Source organism: Diabrotica undecimpunctata, chromosome 5, assembly GCF_040954645.1.
Source record: "Diabrotica undecimpunctata isolate CICGRU chromosome 5, icDiaUnde3, whole genome shotgun sequence".
In the NCBI taxonomy this organism is placed as follows: domain Eukaryota; kingdom Metazoa; phylum Arthropoda; class Insecta; order Coleoptera; family Chrysomelidae; genus Diabrotica; species Diabrotica undecimpunctata.
Window position 1 is genome coordinate 14,701,532 of NC_092807.1, and position 21,878 is coordinate 14,723,409.

Sequence of the window (21,878 nt, forward strand, 5' to 3'; positions counted from 1 at the left end):
GATAAGTTTTGTGCCCATCTGTGGGACACATGGGTTGAACGGAAATCTTACTGTGCCCACGGGTGCTGCACATGGGAGCTAAAGTGTTAATAATAAATTAAATAATAAATTACCCAGAGGCTTTATCTTAGTAAGCTTTGACGTAGTATCCTTGTTCACAAACCTTCCACTTTCCAGTGTATTAACTTCCCTCGGCAACCATTTCAATAAAATCCAGCGCTACAGTCCAGTTTCGCGGGAAACATTTTCCGAATTATTAAAATTGACCTTTGACACCAATTATTTAATTTTCAATGACAAATTTTATCGTCAAATTTTTGGAACACCTATGGGATCTACGATCTCCCCATCCCCGCATGAACATTAGCGCCCCTTTCTAACAACATACAGATGAATAACTCCCAGTTCACCGTTGCCAAAGCACAAAATATGCTGCGCTCCCGTACTTCACACAAATCACCAACAAGCTTACCAAACTTTTTAAAAACTTACCTGTCAAAATAGCCTTAAAAACACTAGAACCAAAACTCCATTGGCCCCTTTAGAACAAAATAATATCGTCTATCATATACCATGTGCAGAGTGCAACTCCTGCTGCAACGGCCAGACCAGTTACTCTCTTTTTAAAGTCGACTAACGTCCCATAAAAGTTACATTAGGATTTCCAAACCCTCTTGTGAACTTGCACAACATGCCATCTCAATTAAATACGGCATCGATTTCACTAATGTCATAATACTTTGTAAACAACAAAATTATCATAAGCGATCCCTCCTTGAAATGTATAAAGTTCTAAAACATCCAACTTCCCTAAATAAAAGAACTGACATCGATAACTTGAGCCAGATATATCACCCTCTCATCTTTTTTTCAACCCTTCTCTCTATTCGGATTGCCAAATATAGACCTCTCCTAATTCTCGCCATTCATCTATGTTGTTTGTAAGACGTTTCCACATTGGTCCTGCAGTTCTTTTAATATCGTCGCACCAGCACATTTGCGGTTTTCCTCGTGGTCTTTTGGCTTCATATGGCCGCCAATTCCCGATTTTTTTATTCCATCGGCCATCCTTAAGACGTTCGTTATGTCCAGCCCATTTTCATTTCAGTTTAGCTGCCTGTTCGACAGCATCTTTTACTTTTGTTCTATTACGAATGTCTTCATTGGTTTTATGGTCTTTGAGTGAGATACCCAGCATCTGTCGTGCCATAGCTCTCTGAGTTTTTCTGATTTTCTCCAGGTTTATTTTAGTGAATGTCCAGGTTTGAGCTCCATATGTAAGTACAGGTAAGATACAGGAATTAAACACTTTGGTTCGCGGTCTTTGAGGTATATTTTTATTTTTAAGTAGGTATGAGAGTCTTCCGAATGCTACCCATCCCATTTTTACGCGTCTGCTTATTTCGGTAGTGTTAAAATTCATTTTAAGTCATTTTTTAAAGGATTTTGTGTGTAGCTCCTCAATCGTCGTATTAAAAATAAGAACCATCATATCCCTTATTCCTTTTTAAACTAATAGTCAAATTGTTTCATTCTCCATCGAACAAAATATTTTTTTTTCAATCTTTTTTAAACGAATTCTCTCGATAAGCGTACCTCAATATACTCTAAAAACCACATGTACAAAAACAATTCACATGGGCAACTATGACGCTGTCGTCACCATACAGCAAATAGCGGAATGCACGTTAGTGTCGGCTCTTTTATCCATAAAAGTGCCTAAACAACACAGCCTAATGAACCGATCTGTCAAAATAAAATCACCTGACAATTAAATTAACGAACACTACTGCTCTTATTCAGCTTTTTTTCTCGTTGAGTTTGTTGTGTTTTGTAGTGTTTAGTATCTTATAATTTCCATATCATCAAAAAACCTACTAATTGTTTTGTAGGTAGTGAATAAGTTAAAAGTTAACCTGCAGTTTCATTTTTGGGTCGACAAAAATTTAAGTCACTATAAAAAGTAATGCAAATGCCGTTTATTTAATAAAACGTTTAGAGATTGTATCATATTAAAGATCAAATTTTACAATTATTAAATCCGGAAACTAATTGTCGAAACCAAATTCAGATCTCTGCTTTAATATGTGCCTTCTAAGAATTGCTAGGCAAAACAGACGTTGATAAAGATGTAATTAGAGACATGGAGAATCTAAAATTGCATTCCACAACATATCTCCTCAACTAAGCAAAAATCCTTAACAAATTTTTTTGTAGTACTCATAAAGAGTATACCGAAATAAAAGGAAAGACAGTTAATATTTTATATCACCTATAGTGTGTCTATATATCCGCTTATACGTATTTCACAGCGGCGGCTCGTGGCCTAAAAAAGTGGTGAAGATGAGGAAAGCTTGCCGGAGCCAAAAGGAGTTTTGGTACCTAAGTCGCGTCCAAATCTCATTAAAAATTCGTTAAAAAAATAGAGTTTAGGGCCCTAATAACTTGAATACAGTTTTTTAGGGCACTTATACTACATACGATATGTTCTACTTGCTTGGGGTATTTTAGTTCTGAATCTTGACATTTCATTGGGGGTTTTTTGGCGATTAAAACACCTCGCCTGCTAAACGGAGTCTCTAATATATTACACACCAAGTCATTAATGGGATTCATGTGGGGACTGGCTAAACAGGAAAAATTGGAGAAAACGGTTGAGTGAAGGAATACAGTAAAAACTGTGGAAATCCTTGTATATATATATGTCTGTCTAAAATTATTTTTGTCCAAACGAAATCCACGAGAACACTTTATATCCGAAATCCGAAACAAACCACAGAGAAATGTTTTAATAAAGTGCACTAAACAAATAAACTTAATACTGTGACTAAACTAAACTTATAAATACTATACTATACACTATACTATATAAAAAATATCTATATAATAGACTAAATTTCAAAATATTGTCGCTGCAAATACTAAATAGGTATCCATGCAACTAGTGGCCAGTGCGTGAAGACGAATAAGATATTTTTCAACGGCACTGCACTTGCTATTTTTCTCAACTATCACTAGGGACGAGCTGACGTCACGTTGCCATGGCAACCGTGAACGCTAATGCAGATGAATTTCGCATTTCAAAAATAATCTTCACCGTCCTATTCCTGAATCATACGCACTACACAGCAAGTGACACAGGTCAGGACTTGACCGTCAAGTACCTACCGCACCGATAATAAAGTTAGCTGCCTTTTTTAATTTTTAGATTAATTAAAAGAGAATAAATAATTGATTTCAGAATTTAGATATATTAATTTTGCTTTTATTTTTTATTTATTTGTCTCAATTTAATTATATTTTTTTGGTGAACCTCACCTTCACCTACTTCACCTGGCGAGCCGCCGCTGGTATTTCATCCTAAAAGAAAGCCATTTTAGTGTTGCTTCTACTACGACAGTAAAGATTGTTTTCACGTTGAGAGCGTTTGTAAATAGTCGCTCCGAAGATTCTTTTTAGGATGAAATACGTATAAGCGGATATACAGACGTACTATACGTGAAATCAAATCTTAACTGTCTTTCCTTTTACAATTATTGTTAAATAAGAATTTAAGAATAGATAATGTTACTACCATAATTCAATGAAATTTTAACTAGGTTTAGGTTTAATTATTTTGATAGGGACCACTGATTTAGGTTTCCAGATATGTGCATGATTTCTTTGCCTTCCTTATCCTTCCGTTTCCTTATCTATCTCTGGTATTTTTATCGTTTTAGACTCTTTTTTTTCTTTTATGGTTAAGTTACATTTAAATCTACTCATTTAAGTTGTAATTAGGGAAGAACATTCATATTTGTTGGGGTAATACGTTTTGTTAAAGGCGATACGTGTGAATTTGAACAAAACTAATAGAAATTATTTTTAAAGCAGCAAAAATTCAGCTGTAAAATATTGTACAAAGCCAACAAGGCGAAAAAGGACCCTACATATACAGGGTGTCCCATAATTAATTGGACATTAGCTAATGGGTGATAGCTGACATCAAAATAAAGCGTTTGAGCTCAAATTGCTTAGGAAAAATGTTGCTAGTTTTCGTTCTACAGGGAGATTCATTAATATTTTTTTATATTATTTTTATGGATATATTGAAAACTATTTAACCGATTTAAGTGAAATTTGGTATCTTGCTATTATTTAGTATGCTTAATAAGAAAATGATATTAGTTTTACCATTGACACTAGGTGGCGCCACCTACTGTAACATTGGTTCATTAATGGGGCCATAATTTTTTTGTCCGCCCTGTATAAACGTTTTAGGAAAAAAACATGAAATAACATTCAATTCTACACAAAAAAGGTATTCTTGTTTAAAATCAAAAAAGTACACCGTTTTCGAAATAAACGTATTTTGTTTTTCGCAAAACAAGCAGGTACCTAGGTATGCTGTGAACTTAATGGCAAAGTCAAGGTGTAAGTACGAATTTGTTTACTATTTGTTGTCAAAGTGCAGTGCGAGTCTATTATTAAAAAAGAATATGTGTATACTTTGTACGCAGGTAAGAAGTTATACTTCTATTATATGACTTCAACGAAATTAATGTATTTTAAACAGTTTATTTGTGTTTTATTTAAATATTAAACTAATTTTAATACTTACAAGTTTCCTAAAAATTTTCTTGAATAATACCGAAAATAAAAAAAAGTAAGCAGGGCAATAACATGACATGTCTTATGTTCCTAAGCGGTCACCCATCCAAAGTATGAACCCGGTAGACAGCGACAACTGGTGTAGCCAGTGTGCTATGGCCGTAAAATTCATACTAAAGTGAATTATTTTGACAGATTATATCTACAAATAATATTAAGATTGCCATTTAATCTTCTTATCATCATATTTTAATATCTATTATCCTATATGCGACGAATGAACTAACATTCAATTCTACACAAAAAAGGTACCAAGTCTTCTTTCACATAAAAAAAGTACACCGTTTTCGAAATAAACGTATTTTGTTAATGATGCATGTCTCTATTTAATTTTTTGCAAAACAAGTATGCTTTGAACTTAATGACAACGTCAAGACGTAACTACGAATTTATTTATTATTAGTTGTCAAAGGTAACTACGAATTTATTTATTATTAGTTGTCAAAGTGCAGTGCGAGTCATTATTTGTCAAAGTGCTATTAAGTTTTTTATAAACCACTTAAGATAAAGGAAAAATGCCACGTCATAGTGAATTTTCTAATGTAGAAATGCGCGATATGATCTGTTTGTATGCCCAGGAAAACTTTTGTTCTCGTAAAGCAGCTGAACTCTATTTCGAACTTTATCCCAATAGAAGGCAACCAAACCATAAAACTATTAGATCATTGTTCGACAGATTAGGCGAAACAGGGTCATTTCATCTCAAAAACAGGAATGCTGGAAGACCAAGAGTAATTGATGCGGATATGGAGGATGAAATTGTTGTGCGTGTTGCAGAAGATCCAGAAACCAGTACAAGGCTTGTTTCTGCGGCCACTGGTATAAGCAAATCTACGGTGTCAAGAATAATACGGACAGAAAATCTGTATCCGTATCACTTTACTCCAGTACAGAATCTTTTCCACAGGATTTTCCAGCAAGGCTCCGATTTAGTCAGTTTATGATGGGGCGGCATTTAGACGATCCAATGTTTTATAATAAAATTTTATTTACCGATGAAGCCACATTTACTAGAAGGGGTGTATTTAACTGGCGCAATAGCCATACCTACGTGACAGAAAATCCTCATGCATTTCAAGAACATCATTTATAACACGAGTTTTCCATAAATATCTGGTGTGGCATATTTGGGGATTGTATTGTAGGACCATTCCAATTACCAACTAGGCTTGACGGAGTAACGTATCTAAATTTTTTGAGAAAAGATTTACCAACTCTTTTAGAAGACATACCTCTAAATTTGAGACGGAACTCTTGGTACATGCATGATGGTGCACCACCACATTATAGCCTAGAAGTTAGAAATTATCTAGATGAAATTTATCCTCAAAGGTGGATTGGTAGAGGTAGTGTATACCCATGGCCAGCACGCAGTCCCGAACTAAACCCCCTAGACTTTCACTTGTGGGGCTACCTAAAGTCACTTGTTTATAAAAAAAAAAAAATAACCGTCAAGAGTTATGGCAAAATATTGTAGATGGAGTTAACGTAATTAGGACCCAAAGAAACTCTTTATTTAAAATAAGACAAAACTTACACAAAAGATTTAGATTATGTAGTTTATCTAATGGTGCACATTTTGAACACTTATTGTAATTTTTTTTCGTTTCGTTTTGAATTATTTACTTTGTTAATTGTTTTATATTCACTTCATTGTTTAATTTAATTTCTGATTTTTTTTAAATTTGTTACTGAGTCAAAGGTTTAATAAAAATAATTGTTTCAATCATATGCATTTTGTTTGCAAAAATTATCTACTACTAATACATTTAATATTCACTTTTATTTAAGACCTTTTGAATAATGTTTGAATTTACATAAGTTTTTGTAAAATTTTTTTATTTTATGTACGTCTCTAAAAAATACGTTTATTTCGAAAACGGTGTACTTTTTTGATTTGAAAGAAGAATACCTTTTTTGTGTAGAATTGAATGTTATTTCATGTTTTTTTTCCTAGAATGTTTATACAGGGCGGACAAAAAAATTATGGCCACATTAATGAAACAATGTTATAGTAGGTGGCGCCACCTAGTGTCATCGGTAAAACTAATATTATTTTCATATTAAGCATACTAAATAATAGCAAGATACCAAATTTTACTTAAATCGGTTGAATAGTTTTCAATATATCCCTAAAAATAATATAAAAAATATTAATGAACCACCCTGTAGAACGAAAACTAGCAACATTTTGTCTAAGCAATTTGAGCTCAAACGCTTTATTTTGATGTCAGCTATCAGCCATTAGCTAATGTCCAATTAATTATGGGACACCCTGTATACGAAATGTGGCGCGACAAGTTTTGATTAAAAGTAATGGCGGATAGAGTTATGTTAAAAATCTGAAAGTACGAAGCTGTAAGTTTTGTATTACGCTGAGTTGAAATATAATGGTGTCCTGAATGTGACATTTCCGGTTGTACCCGAAGTAGACGTTAACTTTGTTATTTTAAATAGAAAATAATATTTTTTATTTTATTTTCGAATTCTACATGAAATTTTAGATAAAATTTGTGTACAATGTCTGTCCTATACCAAAAATTAAGTATTTTCGAGATATTTCGATTTTTTCAATTTTGAAAAAATCTTATAAAACAAAAAAATCCTTATAGTCTACATTGAATAGCGATATCTCCATTAATAACCAGACTAGTGACGTGAAATTGTAACCAATAAACAACAAGCGCTTGCTCGTTAACTCAATATGTCCAACTCATTGATATTTCGTACAGGGTGTTTTAAACATAAGCCGCCAACATGCACAATTTAAATCATTTAGAAGTTGATTACTTTAAATAGAACACCCTGTATTTTATTGCATTTTCGGCTGTACTTCTTTAAGCGAATTCGTTTGATATCGGTATTCCCTACTCAATCCAACCAATTTTAAGATAATTTATTATCTAAGTTAAAACAAAACACTTCATCATCATCAGTGGCATTACAGCTCGTTATGAGCCAAAGCCTTCTTCAGAACAATCTTCCATTCGCCCCTATCTCTGGCAACTCTTCTCCACGCTTTTACTCCAATGGATTTTAGATCATCCTAAGTTTTGTTCTTCCTCTGGCTCGTCTTCCCACTGGTCCTCTTCGGTCGAAAATTTTTCTGATCATTGCATCTTCATCTCGCCTAATTACATGTCCTATCCATCGAAGGCATGCTAATTTAATACTTTTTACAACGTCAGGTTTCCCAAAACTTCTATATAACTCAAAGTTGTAGCGCCTACGCCACAAACCCTGTTCTTGGATTCCTCCATATATTTTCCTTAGAATTTTTCTCTCGAAACGTTTAAGCAATTCTTGGTCGTTCTGTGTAAGTGACCACGTTTCAGACCCATATGTTAACATTGGCCTTATTAGTGTTTTATATATGGTAACTTTAATTTTTCTGGGTAGTTTTGGGGCCATATGTTTCCTCAAGCCATAATAGCACTTATTGGCAAGCACTATTCTTCTTTTAATTTCTTCGCTGACATTGTTGTCTTTGGTCAGCAGCGAGCCCAGGTGGACGAAGGTGTCCACACCTTCCAGTTCCAGATCATCAATTAATAGTCTAGGTATCTGGTTGCCTGATCTAGTACAATACATATACTTGGTTTTCTGTGCGTTTATTTTTAATCCCATTCTAAGTGCAGACGCCCTTAGTGATCGAAATGCTTCGATCAGAGATTCTGTGGACCTAGCAATAATGTCTATGTTATCTGCATATCCGACCACTTGTACAGATTTATTAAAGATGGTGCCATTCGTATTAATATGGCACTCTCGAATTACTTTTTCTAGTGCAAGGTTAAATAAGAGACACGACAGTCCGTCTCCCTGTCTCTGTAAGTTCTGTTAGTTGAACAAGATGAAGCGGCATTTGAAATTCCACCATAGCCTGTAGAAGTTTTTGTCTGTTGACTGAGTCGTATGCGGCTTTGAAATCCACGAATATGTGGTGGGTGTCGACTCCGAACTCAAGCGTTTTCTCAAGAATCTGCCTGACTGTGAAGATTTGATCCGTTGTTGATTTATTGGGTCGGAAACTGCACTGGTAGTTCCCAACTATTTGTTCAGCATAGGGGAGAAAACAAAACACTTAAATGTTCATAATTTCGCAATTAGGATAGCTTTGGGGGCACATTACACAAGCCCTATTAAAAGCATGCACTGTGAATCTGGGGAGCCTTCACTTCAGATTAGAAGGGAATATTTAAGTCTTTCATATGCTACAAGGGTGGCGGCAAATCTAACCATTCGTGTTTTCAGAAACACTTTTGCTGAATGATTTTTCTCGACGTTTCAGTCAAGAAGAAGATTAGATCCATCATTGTATCATCGTATTAGCACAATTCTAAATAACCTAGACATCACTGTACCTCCTATATACACACTTACAAATTCTGATAATCCTTCACCATGGACAATATTTCCCCCAAAGTGCGATATCAGTCTTACATCATTTAAAAAATCTGATACTTCATCATAACTCTTTAAAACCAAAGCCTTAGAGAAGTTAAATAGTCATCACAAGTCTATCCGCATTTATACTGATGCGTCAAAATCGGAAAATGGATTGGGTGCTGCATTTGTAACAACCAGCGAAGAACGGTCATTTTAACTCCCTAAGCAATTCACTATATTCTCTGCTGAACTATTTGCCATTCTTCAGGCAATAAAATTCGTCAATGAAAATAACATTGTTAATAGCCTAATAATTAGTGATTCATTGAGTTCATTATCCTCATTAAACAAACTTTTTACTAAACACCCTATTTTAAGTTTAATTAAGTCGGAACTCATGGTATGCCAAATCAATCATCGAACTGTTCAGTTTTTTTGGACCCCTTCACATTGTGGAATAAAAGGAAATGAAAGAGCCGACAACGTTGCAAAACAAGCAATTGAGAAACCAATTTTATTGTCAATGTCTACTTGTCACCACTTAGATGTCAAACAATGTTTTAAAAAGAAAATAATGAACAAATGGCAGGAAACATATGATGTCTCAAATTCTAACCTTAGATCCATAGAACAAACTGTCCTACCATGGAGGCTACCTATGAAAAGAAGAAATCAAGTTATCATCTCCAGACTACGATTAGGACACACCATGATTTCCTACTACAGGAGCAACCCAAACCTTTGTGTTACGCGTGTGATAGTGATCTAACGGTACATCACTTAGTCAAAGATTTGATATTTAGAACAGTAATTGTTTATAAACTCCATTCGCTTAGCTCGGACAAATTTTGACAGATTCATTGTCGGAAACCTACAACACAACAATTCCTACTTCTCAGTATTAATAGCTCAAGTATCCTGCTATTACAGACTTCTTTCTTTAAAAAAAGAAGAATTATTCTAAATAGTCGAAGTGTATACTAAACCCATCAAATTTTGGGTAGTATATATTTAAAAAATATATATTTAGTTGTTATAATTTAACATATAACTATTTATTATATGGTGCAGATAAATAAATATTGATTGTCGGTAATTCGCAAAGTTCTATTTTATTTACTATTTAGTTTGTTTACTATTAATATTGGCTATGAGTACGGGTGCTTGGTTGTATAGTAATTTCCAGCCACTTTTAGTCTGTCAAAAAGTAACTAACTTCGCAAAAAAATAATTACTAAATTCACTAGACAGTTCGGACTGGGATTAGCGAACCGAGTTTATGTATTTTTTTGGCAGTTTTCTTTACCAGTTTGCATTTGATAGTAAATAATAGTAAGGCGAGTGTAATGGAATTGTTGAACGGACTTACCGTGTTTTTGCAGAAAGTTAACGTGCAAGCGCTTATTGTTTATTGGTTACAATTTCATGTCACTAGCCTTGTTATTAATGGAGATATTGTTATTCAATGTAGACTAGGATTTTTTCAAATTTGAAAAAGAAATCGAAATACATATCTCGAAAATACTTCATTTTATGTATAGGACATTGTGCTCAAATTTTATCTAAAATTCCATCTAGAATTTTAAAATAAAATAAAAAATATTAGGTTTTATTTAAAATAACTAGTTGACGTCTATTTACGGTATAACCAGAAGTGCTACATTCAGAACAACATTATATTTCAACTCAGCGTCATCCAAAAACCTACAGCTTAATTTCCAATTTTTAACATGACTGTATCCGTACTTTTAATCAAAACTTGTCGCCCCACACTCTGTATATGAAGGACGTTGACAGCCAAAGTGCAATTCAATTTGCTACAAGATATTTGCTACAAAATATATTAATGACTGTCTGATGAGTGGAAGGGTATAGGCGAGCGGTTTACCCCTCAAAAGACGCTTAGAAACAGAATATACCGACTAAAACTCTTTTTGCATTTCTAATTCACCAAACCTTTTTTATTCGATTCTATATATTTTTCCAAGATGAAATGTATTTTTTTTTAATTTTTACAAGTGGGCCGGCAATTGTTATTAACAAATAACTTATACCAAAAAGCAATTTAACCGAATTGCTTCGTAATCAATTTTTTTAGGTGTATCTCATCAAAATAAACACTTTTTCTCTCTTGATAATTTTTCGAAAAATGCTTCCTTTTCGAGTTATTTGCATTTTTTTGTTGAAAAAATGCCTTAATTAGTGATTTTTGGGATTTTTTTTCTAAAAAACTACTAAATGAATTGCAATTCTACAACTAGCTGTATAATCTTTAAACCGTCGAGTACAAGTTAGAATATTTTGACAAGGATAATTTTTTTCTATCTTGCTAAAAACGTGGACCCAAATATTTCGAATATGCCTTTCGAGCAGTCTACCGCTAAGTGTGTACAGCGGTTGCGGCGATACAGGCGTGCGGCGCGTAGAAATATTTGTTTAATTTTAAAAAATTAATTCAATACAAATATTACGTACAATTTATTAAAAAAAAAGATATTTCTAATTATTTTTATATAGACATATTATAATTAAAACAATTAAAATTAATTTTTTACAATGCTATAATAATATAATTTTTCTTTTAATATATATATATATATATATATATATATATATATCTATATATATATATATATATATATATATATCTATATATATATATATATATATATATATATATATATATATATATATATATATTATTGAATGTTTTATTACAGTGAAATACATTAAGCAATATATAATTCATTTTCATTGAAAAATATAATAATATTAAAATATAATATTAATTATACATCGTTTTCATTGTCAATAATTTGAAAATTTTCGTCAACAGCAACAGGATTTCCATCTAATAAGCTGATTTCATTGTCTTCAATACAGTCGTCTTTAACATTTTTACAATTCTCTGGTGTACATGCACATACTGCGCAGCATTCTAAATTATAGGAAATACAATTACAATTTTTCGTAGAACATTTTCCGGTACATGAGCAGAAATACTTTTGTAACATATCTAAACTAGTTTCGCCTTCAAAATAATTAAAATCGAAACAATTATTTTCCAATGTCCAACCATGGGTTAATGGATCAAGAGATGAAATAATATTGTGTTTTGCTTTAATCCACTTATATTGTCACTAATATTTGCCACTTTGCTCTTAAGTAATGTTGTAATAATGCTGGTTTCGAATGTGGTAATTTTTCGTTAGATGCATTTTTTTTTATTGCAATATTATATCTTAATTCATTTATGGATTTATGATATTTTTTAAACTTATTTTGAGGGTCATACAGTTTAGATAAAAATAGAGTCAAAACTGTAAGTCCTTCATCTAAAGGTAAAGTAGGCAAATTTCTTAATTTTTCCAATTGACTATCAGTTAATTTCTGCAAAGCTTTATAAGCCTTCTTTTTTCCCATATCATAAAATGAACTTGTGGTATCACAACCTGTTATAGAATGCATTATTAGCATACTGTTGCACATTATTTTTCCAATTTCTTTTGCAATTTGATGTACAGGTATATATCGAGAACGATCCACATTTTTTACAATATTTCCTGTGTGAAACCATAAAAGTGGTTCACTTGTGAAATCATGATAATGAGATAAAAGTAAAATTAATATATCTGTGTCTGGAGATTTAACAATAATTTGAATTTTTTATCCAAATGCTGCTGTTGTAATTTAAAAGCGTGAAAAATAACCCTAGTATCTGCTTCTAAGTGATTACATTCTAAATTTGAATCATAATACTGATTATTTTCTATCACATATGCTTTACTTCGAGGTTCCAAAGCACCAGAAATAATCAACTTTTTATTGCTTTCTATTGGTAAATGAATATTTTTTTTAATATAATTTCCAATGAATTCAACTAAATTCGATTTACTATAACACGCTTAGCGGGATACTCTCGAAAGGCATATTCGAAATATTTGGGTCCACGTTTTTAGCGAGATAGAAACCATTTATCCTTGTCAAAATATTCTAACTTGTACTCGATGGTTTAAAGATTATAAAGCTATTTGTAGAATTGCAATTCATTTAGTAGTTTTTTAGAAAAAAAATCCCAAAAATCACTAATTAAGGCATTTTTCAACAAAAAAATGCAAATAATTCGAAAAGAAAGCATTTTTCGAAAAATTATCAGGAGAGAAAAACTGTTTATTTTGATGAGATACACCTAAAAAAATTGATTCCGAAACAATTCGGTGAAATTGCTTTTTTGTATAAGTTATTTGTTAATAACAATTGCCGGCCCACTTGTAAAAATTAAAAAAAAAATACATTTCATCTTGGATAAATATATAGAATCGAATAAAAAAGGTTTGGTGCATTAGAAATGCAAAAATTATTTTAGTCGGTTGATGCTCTGCTTATAGGGGTAAACCGCTCGCCTAGTAAGGACTTCATGTATCTATAGTGGAATCTTGAAATTCGGAACACTTGCCGACTCTAAAGGGGTTAATAAATAACAATTGCGATTTATCTATGAGATAATTCACTCATGGTTTGTTTACATACACGCTGCATATAGGGATCGCTAAGTTACCTGGAAAATTTACAAGAAGAGAAGTTAACAACCACATAGAAACACTATAGATAATATAAACACTATTATACACAAAATGCAATGATATCTACGTACGAGGATGGCTTGACATTATCTTAACCTAAGTAAATGTAGCTGTGACCTTAAAGTTTTTAACAAAATAGTTTTTAGGAAATAGCAAATAGTCACATGGAGCTAAATCCGGAAAATAACGTGAGTGCTTTATCAATTCATGTCAAAATTATGCAACCATCTCATTGTGAGCGATGATTGGATTAAAGGGATTTTTTGTGTAACAAACTTAGCGTCAATACTGTCCAGTAGAGCGAATCATATATTTCTAATACCAAAAATTCTGTCGCCATCATATACGAAGCATACGAACGAAAATATGCTTACAAAAGCAGTATACTACGTAAAAATTTAAATCAATAGCCTAGCAGAATTTGAAAAATACCAAAATTGTCACTCATTGCAAGAAAAATAAGATTTCATGAAAAATATAAATAACTGAAACAGAAAGTCAAGGTAAACTATTGCAAAACCGAAGCAATTGATTTTTGAATCTATTAAAAAGCTAGGTTCTCGGTTTCCTTAATTTTTCTTTCATTTTTGTACATTATTCTTTATTCTTCTGAGAATTATTCGATTAGGGTTTTCTGTGTTCTTCGGATTCAATTTCCTGATGACTACTTAAATAAACACTCTTTAAATGTTGTAATCAAAAGTTTAAAAGTAGAGTAAAATTTATAATCTAACTTTATAACAACAATAAAAAATGTAAACATGAATATTGATGAAGTCTCTGCTACACACAAAAAACACTTTAGTAGTTTGTTTATTTAGCTATTTAGCAACTTTTACTGAACATTTCACCACACAGTATTCACAACAAACACAAAATTTACCTATATTTTTAACCCTAATACCAGAGACTTTATCATCTATAAGGTATTTTTTGTATTTTCTTAATTTAACAGAAATATCAAAACTTTTTCAGCGTTCCTTACGAACTTCATTCTGAAAAACGAAGAAAAAGAGGAAGCTTGTTCTTCAGGAAAAAGAAGGTAAATAAGAATAAGATATTTTTCACAATAAATATCTCATTTTCTTAAATGTTTTGTTTCTTTAAACATAAATAAACATATAGAGTACAAGCCAATGGGACATTTTTAAAATCACATATAAATCAATACTACAATATGTAATAACAACTTTAAAAACTATGCCGCCAATTCTTACCGATACGATCGTAGATAATGTCTTACTACAATGTGCCAACTCTACTCTTACTCTATCAAAGGCTTGAAAAATAATCCAAAAGGCTGCTGAAAAGTATTTCCTTTCTTATAGAGCTTCATGAATAAAATTATAGACTTAACGTATTTTCTCAGTGGTAGCATGTTGTCTGACTCCAAACTGGTAGTTAGGTATTAGTTGTCGTTCTGTAAAAATGGGTTGTAACCTATCCAACAGTAGTTTTTCAAAAACCTTTGACATCATCGGCAGTAGGCTAATGGGCCTATATGATTTAATCTCTTCTGTAGGTTTACCTGGCTTAAGAATTGTAATTATTTGTGCTACTGTCCACGGAATGGGGTAATAGCCCGTCCTTTACAGGCGTTCTCTTTATTGGAGAGTTCTTTAAGGTTTTTGGCGGTAATCAGGTCGTATCCAGATTTTTTAGGGTTCATTTTCTGATTGTATCTTTTGGTGAACTTATTTGGCAGTGAGGCAAAGATGTAGCATCTCATTTTTACAGCCATTGTAATATCCCCGCTGTGGAGACATCACAATGGTAATGACAATCACATCACTTTTATTTAGTTGAATGTATTTCTTGGCCTATTATTTTCTAATTTCTTGAATATATTCATTATCTCCATTAACGATTGTTGCTTTATATTTGGACTTTATTTGTTCTCCATGTATGTAAGAGTTCTCGATGTTGCTGAATTTTGCTTTTGCTTATCATACACTATGTTTTTTTGTATTAAGTGATAAGCCATTATCCTCATTGATATTTACTACTCCATCAATCGTTTGTTATAGATTTTCCAAGCATTCGCCTAATAAGGGTAGTATCATCTGCAAATCGTATACTGTTGACAAGTAGATTAAATTTTTTTCTATTTGTCATTAATTTTTCCAAAACTTCGTTTATTTATTATTTCTTCTGAATATATGTTGAAGAAGGGATAATAGACAACCCTGTGTGACACCTCTTTTAATGTCTATTTCTTCAGTAAACTAGTTTTCTTCTTTTAATACAAATTTCTTGTTTCAATGAAAGTTACTGATAATGATATTTTTAATAAATTTTTTTATAAATTATAAATGTTTTCTTTTCGAGCACTAGTGTAAGATCTTTACTTTCTCTAAAACTTTTTTATAATCCAAGAAATCCGCTTAGATTGGCTGATCCAAATCCATGAATCTTTGTACGAGTATAAGGACGTTTATGAAAAAGAGGACTTCCCTCACCCCCATTGCATTTATGAACCCAAACTGTGTTTCGCTAATATCCTGCCCAATTTGTTAATATATTCTTCGATATATAACTTTAAGGAATATTTTAAGTGTATGAATGATTAAATTGATTGTTCTATGATCTTGACATGCTTTTGATTTTTTTTTTGGGCGTTGCAATGAATGTAGACATTAACCAATCCTTAGAAATCATTCCTGTATTGTGTTATGTAAGTCTACCAATATGGTTTTCTTAATTTTCTTTTTAACAATCGTGTTATCTCCACTGGAATTAGATCAAGACCTCCCGCTTTGTCGTTCTTTGTCAGTTTAATTGTTTGCAATACTTCTTCTTTTGTCATGTCTGGACCGTCGTCAGTATAACCTTGTATAATATTATTCTGAAGCTATTTTCTTGTGGCGTTTTAATATTATTTACTATCTTGAGAATATAACCATAATTTCAGTTTAAAATACGTTTATTTTGGCGCCCAACGTGGGGCGTAGGTATAAACGTATTTTCAACTGAAATTGTAGTTAATTCCGATTAAAGATAGTAAATAACCTCGTATAAGTATTGGTTATGCTTTTCTGGTTCTCCAAAAATTTCTTGTTGATGCTCTTGCCATATTTTTAGTTTGTCATTGATGTCTTGAATTATTTTCTGTTATATATATTCAACGGTATGTTACCATTTTTGTGTTGTTCCAGTTCTTCTTATGAAGACTAAAATTATCATTTTTGTACTTTCTTCGTACCATTTCTCTTTTGCTTCTCTTACCTTATTTCTTCTTTCTACGCATATAGTGGTATAATATTTTATTTGACTGTACTTTTTTGTTACTTTTAAAAGTTGTTTAAAAAAAAGACCACTCAAAGTGTTACTCAAATTGTGTAGATTAGTTTAGATATCAAAATAATATATAATATATAATAATAATAATTATTTATATTTTTTAGGATAAATCTAAGAAACTGTCACATCAATGGGTGTCGGCTTGTTACGGAACTTCCCAAATATGTGATGTATGCTCTAAATTATTAAGCAATAAACCTGCCCTTTACTGTGAATGTAAGTACAATCAAATAGAAATCAAATTAAAATCATAATTAGAAATGTCTCTTGTCAACTAGTAATAAACTATTTTTCAAGTTTTGTTGTGCCTAGAACTAAATACTTATGAGCTAAAGTACATTGGAATTTATTTGAAATTCCAACAGAAGTCTTTAATTGTAAATTTGATTTTATTAATTAAAAAGCTTACACAAACATAATAATTTTTTAAACAGTGTGATAATTTTGTACGGTAATTTATATATACTGTTTTTAGGCTGTGGTACCTCTGTACATCAAAATACATGTAAGGACAATATTCAAGAGTGCATTAAAATAAAGAATGCAAAGGTTAGTAATCTGAATTTAACAAAAAATTTGTATTTTTAGTAATATACTCATAGATTTATTTGGAAGGAACTTATTGGGGTAAAGATAGGGCAAGCAAAATAAAACGAAACTGTCCGAACGGCTACTCAGGGGTTATTTGGAGAACTGGGTCGTGGATAAGTGAATGGTAAGGAGGTTGGGATTGGGGCAACTACAAAAATGAAACAAAGGAGGTACTTACATAAATCTCCTGGAACAAAACACAATACAAGAAGGTTTTTAAGCTATTTAAAATGGACGCCGCTTTGAAGAATCTTCCTGTTGGTTGAAAGAAAAGGTTCTTCCTTCATATAAACACAAAAAAAAGGGTTAGAGAGTTAGTTAAGAGAAATAAACAAAATGGTTTAGAGAAAAAATTTAATATTTATTGCTGTCTCAACAGTTACGAAAGTAAATAGTACAAAAATACTATATTAATAGTTACAAAAATAAATACAAATAACAGAGAAATACACTTACTATGTGTTATCCGTTTACAAACTCTAGAAATTGGAGATACAAGAACTGGAGATAAAATTGTTAGTGGGCGATAATTTCTAGCAGAAATAAAATTATTAAAAAATGTTTATTTTTCCTTTAAAAATCAACAAAAAAGAGTTACCTGGATTTCACTAAAATTTCTGGGGTTAGGAACTGGACTTGCACTCTCTGCCACACGAACAAATTCATATCAACTGCGGAAATATTCTAAAACGGCTTATAAGGACAAACAAATTGAGGCTGGACGTTGTTCGCTGGACAAAAACTTTGAAATTCTGCTTCTTTAAAAACTGGAATAGGTACAACTGGACACAATGGCTACATGTGGTTATCCTTCAAAGTTGCTGTAGACGACACAAATCTCTTAGATACTTAGAAACATAGAAACAGTGATTACTCTTTCAAAACTGACACATTACATTGAGTATAATTCACTATTTTCAACAAATTTGCCGGCTTCTAGACGCCCACAGCGTGTTCTCTTCTCAAAGATTCTCCCAAACCCCACTTAAACTGTAACTACACCGAAACTGCTCTTGGCAGCGGTTTTACGGAGGGTGATGTAATTCTCTTCCCCGCAAAACCTTTTCAGTTATCTAAGTGGATGTTTATTTCAGGCGCAATATTAAGCGGCTTAACGATCAAAGAAAATACCAAGGAAATATGCATCTGTGATATATAAACAAACTCTAAAATGTATTTATTATCAACTTGTCGACGCAAAAAGGATTGACTTTTTCGGTGTTTTAACATATACGGGGTGATTTCAATATATACCAAAGAATTTAAAAATGCTACACTATAAAATTAATTTAAAGTATTATAAAGAACAGCAGAGCACAAAAATGGTTGAGCTAACGATTTTACATCAATGGATAAGTTCAAGGCTTAACATGTTCAAGGCTCAAAGTACATGACTTACGTACATACCAACTTTTAACCTTAAATTGACCCAATTTGAGTATAGTGGGACCATTAGTTTACAATTTATGCCAGTATTAATAAAGTACTTTTTAATGGGAAAGGATATTGTTACAGCCAAGCAATCGCTTGGTAAGTGTTGTTCGGACTCTTCTAGCTAAACAGAACAGTTAATAGGTTGCGCAGCAGCATAGAGGCAGATGGTGCTAGAAGCATTGGTTGCCCAAATTCGGCAGTTGTCCCGGAAAGTCCATAAATTTCTTACTCATCATTGAGGTTATCTAGGATAACAGACGAGTTGAATATATCACAAGGCAGTTTATTCAGTATTTTGTAAAAAAACATTTGTCAATATAAATGTATGGTTTGTTCACAATTGATTAAAACCACAACGCGTTTTCGAAGTGTTGTGTGCATCTATTACAACGTGATAAAACGTTTTTGCATTGATATCTGGCAATAGATAAACTATGGCTTTATACCCAGAAATCTGCAGTTAGTTCAGAAGTCCGCATTTCGAGATGCGCAAGGTATTTTGTTAATCGATTAACTTGAGAGAAGAAGAGCAATGGACAGCAAATATTATACAGTGAGAGGATAAAGTCTTACCCCCCTGTCAATACGTTTATTTTAAAAGTAAAACAAAATCACTCGGATACGTCGATTTTTAAACTTGTTCTAATATATCAGTTTTTATTCAATAAATATCTCAATGATCTTAATTACAGACGCCAAATTGTAAATCAGATGCTTAAATTTAATCTCAGGATTCTTTTAGGAGTTCTGAAACACCTTTTAATAATATTTAATACATACAACAGAAATAGAAGGAAATAAAATAAATGCCACAATGTTCGATTCAATTAATATATATTGATAAAATACATTATTAATTGTATTATAAAGCAAACCAACCATAAATATCGCTCCGTCCCTATCATGACAATTGAAAACTGCGCAGCCAAAAAGTAATTCGCTTTACTAAAATGACCTATACTACTTGACATAACTGATAAAAACCGATTAACTTCCAATTTCTTTCAATTCTAAAATTGTCCCGGACACTCTTTTGTCAACTCGCCAGATAAACTCCCTTCTTGGAGCGGCTCCCAAAAATGAATCTCGATCTTTCGTCCTAACCAAACCTCGTATCTCCTTTTGGATACTAAATTCTCCTAGCTTAAGCTTCTGCCGATGCAATGACAACTTATTGGTACTTGCAAATACTGTTAAAATTGAACTTTCTTGTTAAAAAAACAATCTCAAACTGTTTTTCCCTGAATTTTGAAACGAAACACTTTCTATTCATACAACATTTAATTCTACCTAATATTTTAAACCCTTTATCCATTACAAACTAATCTTTGTTCACTGAATTTTTTCAGACACAAGTTTCCACCCTAAAGTTCCTTTTAATATTAACTGATATCACATGCTTATATCTAGAAGTATCGATGTTTACGAATGAAGAAGAAGAAAAAATGTTCGTTCCCAAAATTGGTGCACCGTGTCAAAGTAAATCGCAATGATGGGAAATTGCTTTTGCACAATATTCTTCAGATCTGGCCCCAGCGACTACTGACTGTTATTAGATCACAAAAGAATGCTCAAAACAAAGAGATTTGATTCAAATGAGCAGATCATTGCGAAAACTGAGGAATATTTCGAGACCAAAGACAAATTATTGACGAAAGACATTATATTGACGAATAAGATAAAAGCTAACTTAAAAGTTTTTGTTTTTTAGTTATATTTGGGACTTACCCTAATTGATTAATTTTTTCTAAGTATAAATTATTATAATGATTAATTTTAATAATGGCAATGACGAATTAATCGATAATATCTTTTTATAACGTTTTTAGAGTACAAGTAAGTTATCAGGGTTCGCCGTACCATTAACGAATGCGAAGAACTCAATATCTAAGCGTGGATCTGCTTCCGTACCTTCCAACCAGAGTACTCCTGCTAGGTAAGAATTAATATGTATAGTATGTTCATACTATTGGCTGTTATCGAAAATTATTTGATCGTTTTGATAATAGATATACGATTACTTAGTAGGATGAATTTTATTTTTCGTAAGAAATGTAGTGTTGGTATAAATTATTTAGATATTTACATGATTAGCTTTTAGTAGTTTAGGCTTTATTGGAAATTGAACATAAGTTAGCTAATAAAAACGTAGATTTGATTCGATGGCGGTTAAAAATGATCTATATCAGAAGAATATAACATTATAACGCCTCGAATTTAGCTCGAGATTTCGACTCGTTTTTTGGAGTCTTCATCAAGACCTATTCCGTTTCCTCAGACCTCAAATCACTTTGTTATTACACTCACTGACACTATAAACTGTGCAATAAGTAAGTAATGCCGTGTAAAGCGTCAGAGAGTGTAGTAGTGAAGTGATCTAGGGACCCAGAAGACTCAAGAAAGGAAATCAACACTTCGATCTAGTAAAATTCAAAGCCGGTTAAACCTGGAAACTGAGTGAAATGTTTGTTCGGAAATAGTTTTAGTTTTGGAAGGTCAGTAGACGTTTCAACGAAATATTGTTCGCGGTTTGATTGATGTATAAGGTTAGCTTCTCCCTTGGTTTTCATGATGTGGTTTTTTTCTCGTGTATTTCGATGTTTAGTAATGTTTCGACGTACAAAAAAAAAACACATTCCGAAAACCGAACCAAGGTAGAGACCGAACCTGTATACATCTCATTCTATGCAGCAAATGTGTACTCGTATATGGTGAATGTCAAGACGAGAAAACAAGAAAACATTTTCTCCCAATACAGTAAATATATATTGATCAGTTATGTAACCGGACATGTGATTTTTGTGTTAGATATAGATCATTTTTGTAGAGGTAAATTCTAATTTTCATGTGTCCAATACATATGAAAATTCTACCCTTTAGCCCTAGTCGTAATAGGACCCATATTTCATATGGGATATATATTTATCTGAT

General features: G+C 32.2%; 1 protein-coding gene across 9 annotated transcripts in view; it reads left to right on the forward strand.

Moving 5' to 3' along the window:
* cyst (rho guanine nucleotide exchange factor 18 cysts) overlaps positions 1-21,878 on the forward strand; it is a 252,082-nt gene that overhangs the window by 153,597 nt on the left and 76,607 nt on the right. For all 9 annotated transcript variants that reach the window (XM_072531560.1, XM_072531564.1, XM_072531562.1 and 6 more), the window contains 4 exons: positions 14,598-14,664; positions 17,027-17,138; positions 17,398-17,471; positions 20,777-20,883. In XM_072531560.1, coding sequence (XP_072387661.1) covers positions 14,598-14,664; positions 17,027-17,138; positions 17,398-17,471; positions 20,777-20,883 — 360 coding nt within the window. The remainder of the gene's footprint in view (positions 1-14,597; positions 14,665-17,026; positions 17,139-17,397; positions 17,472-20,776; positions 20,884-21,878) is intronic.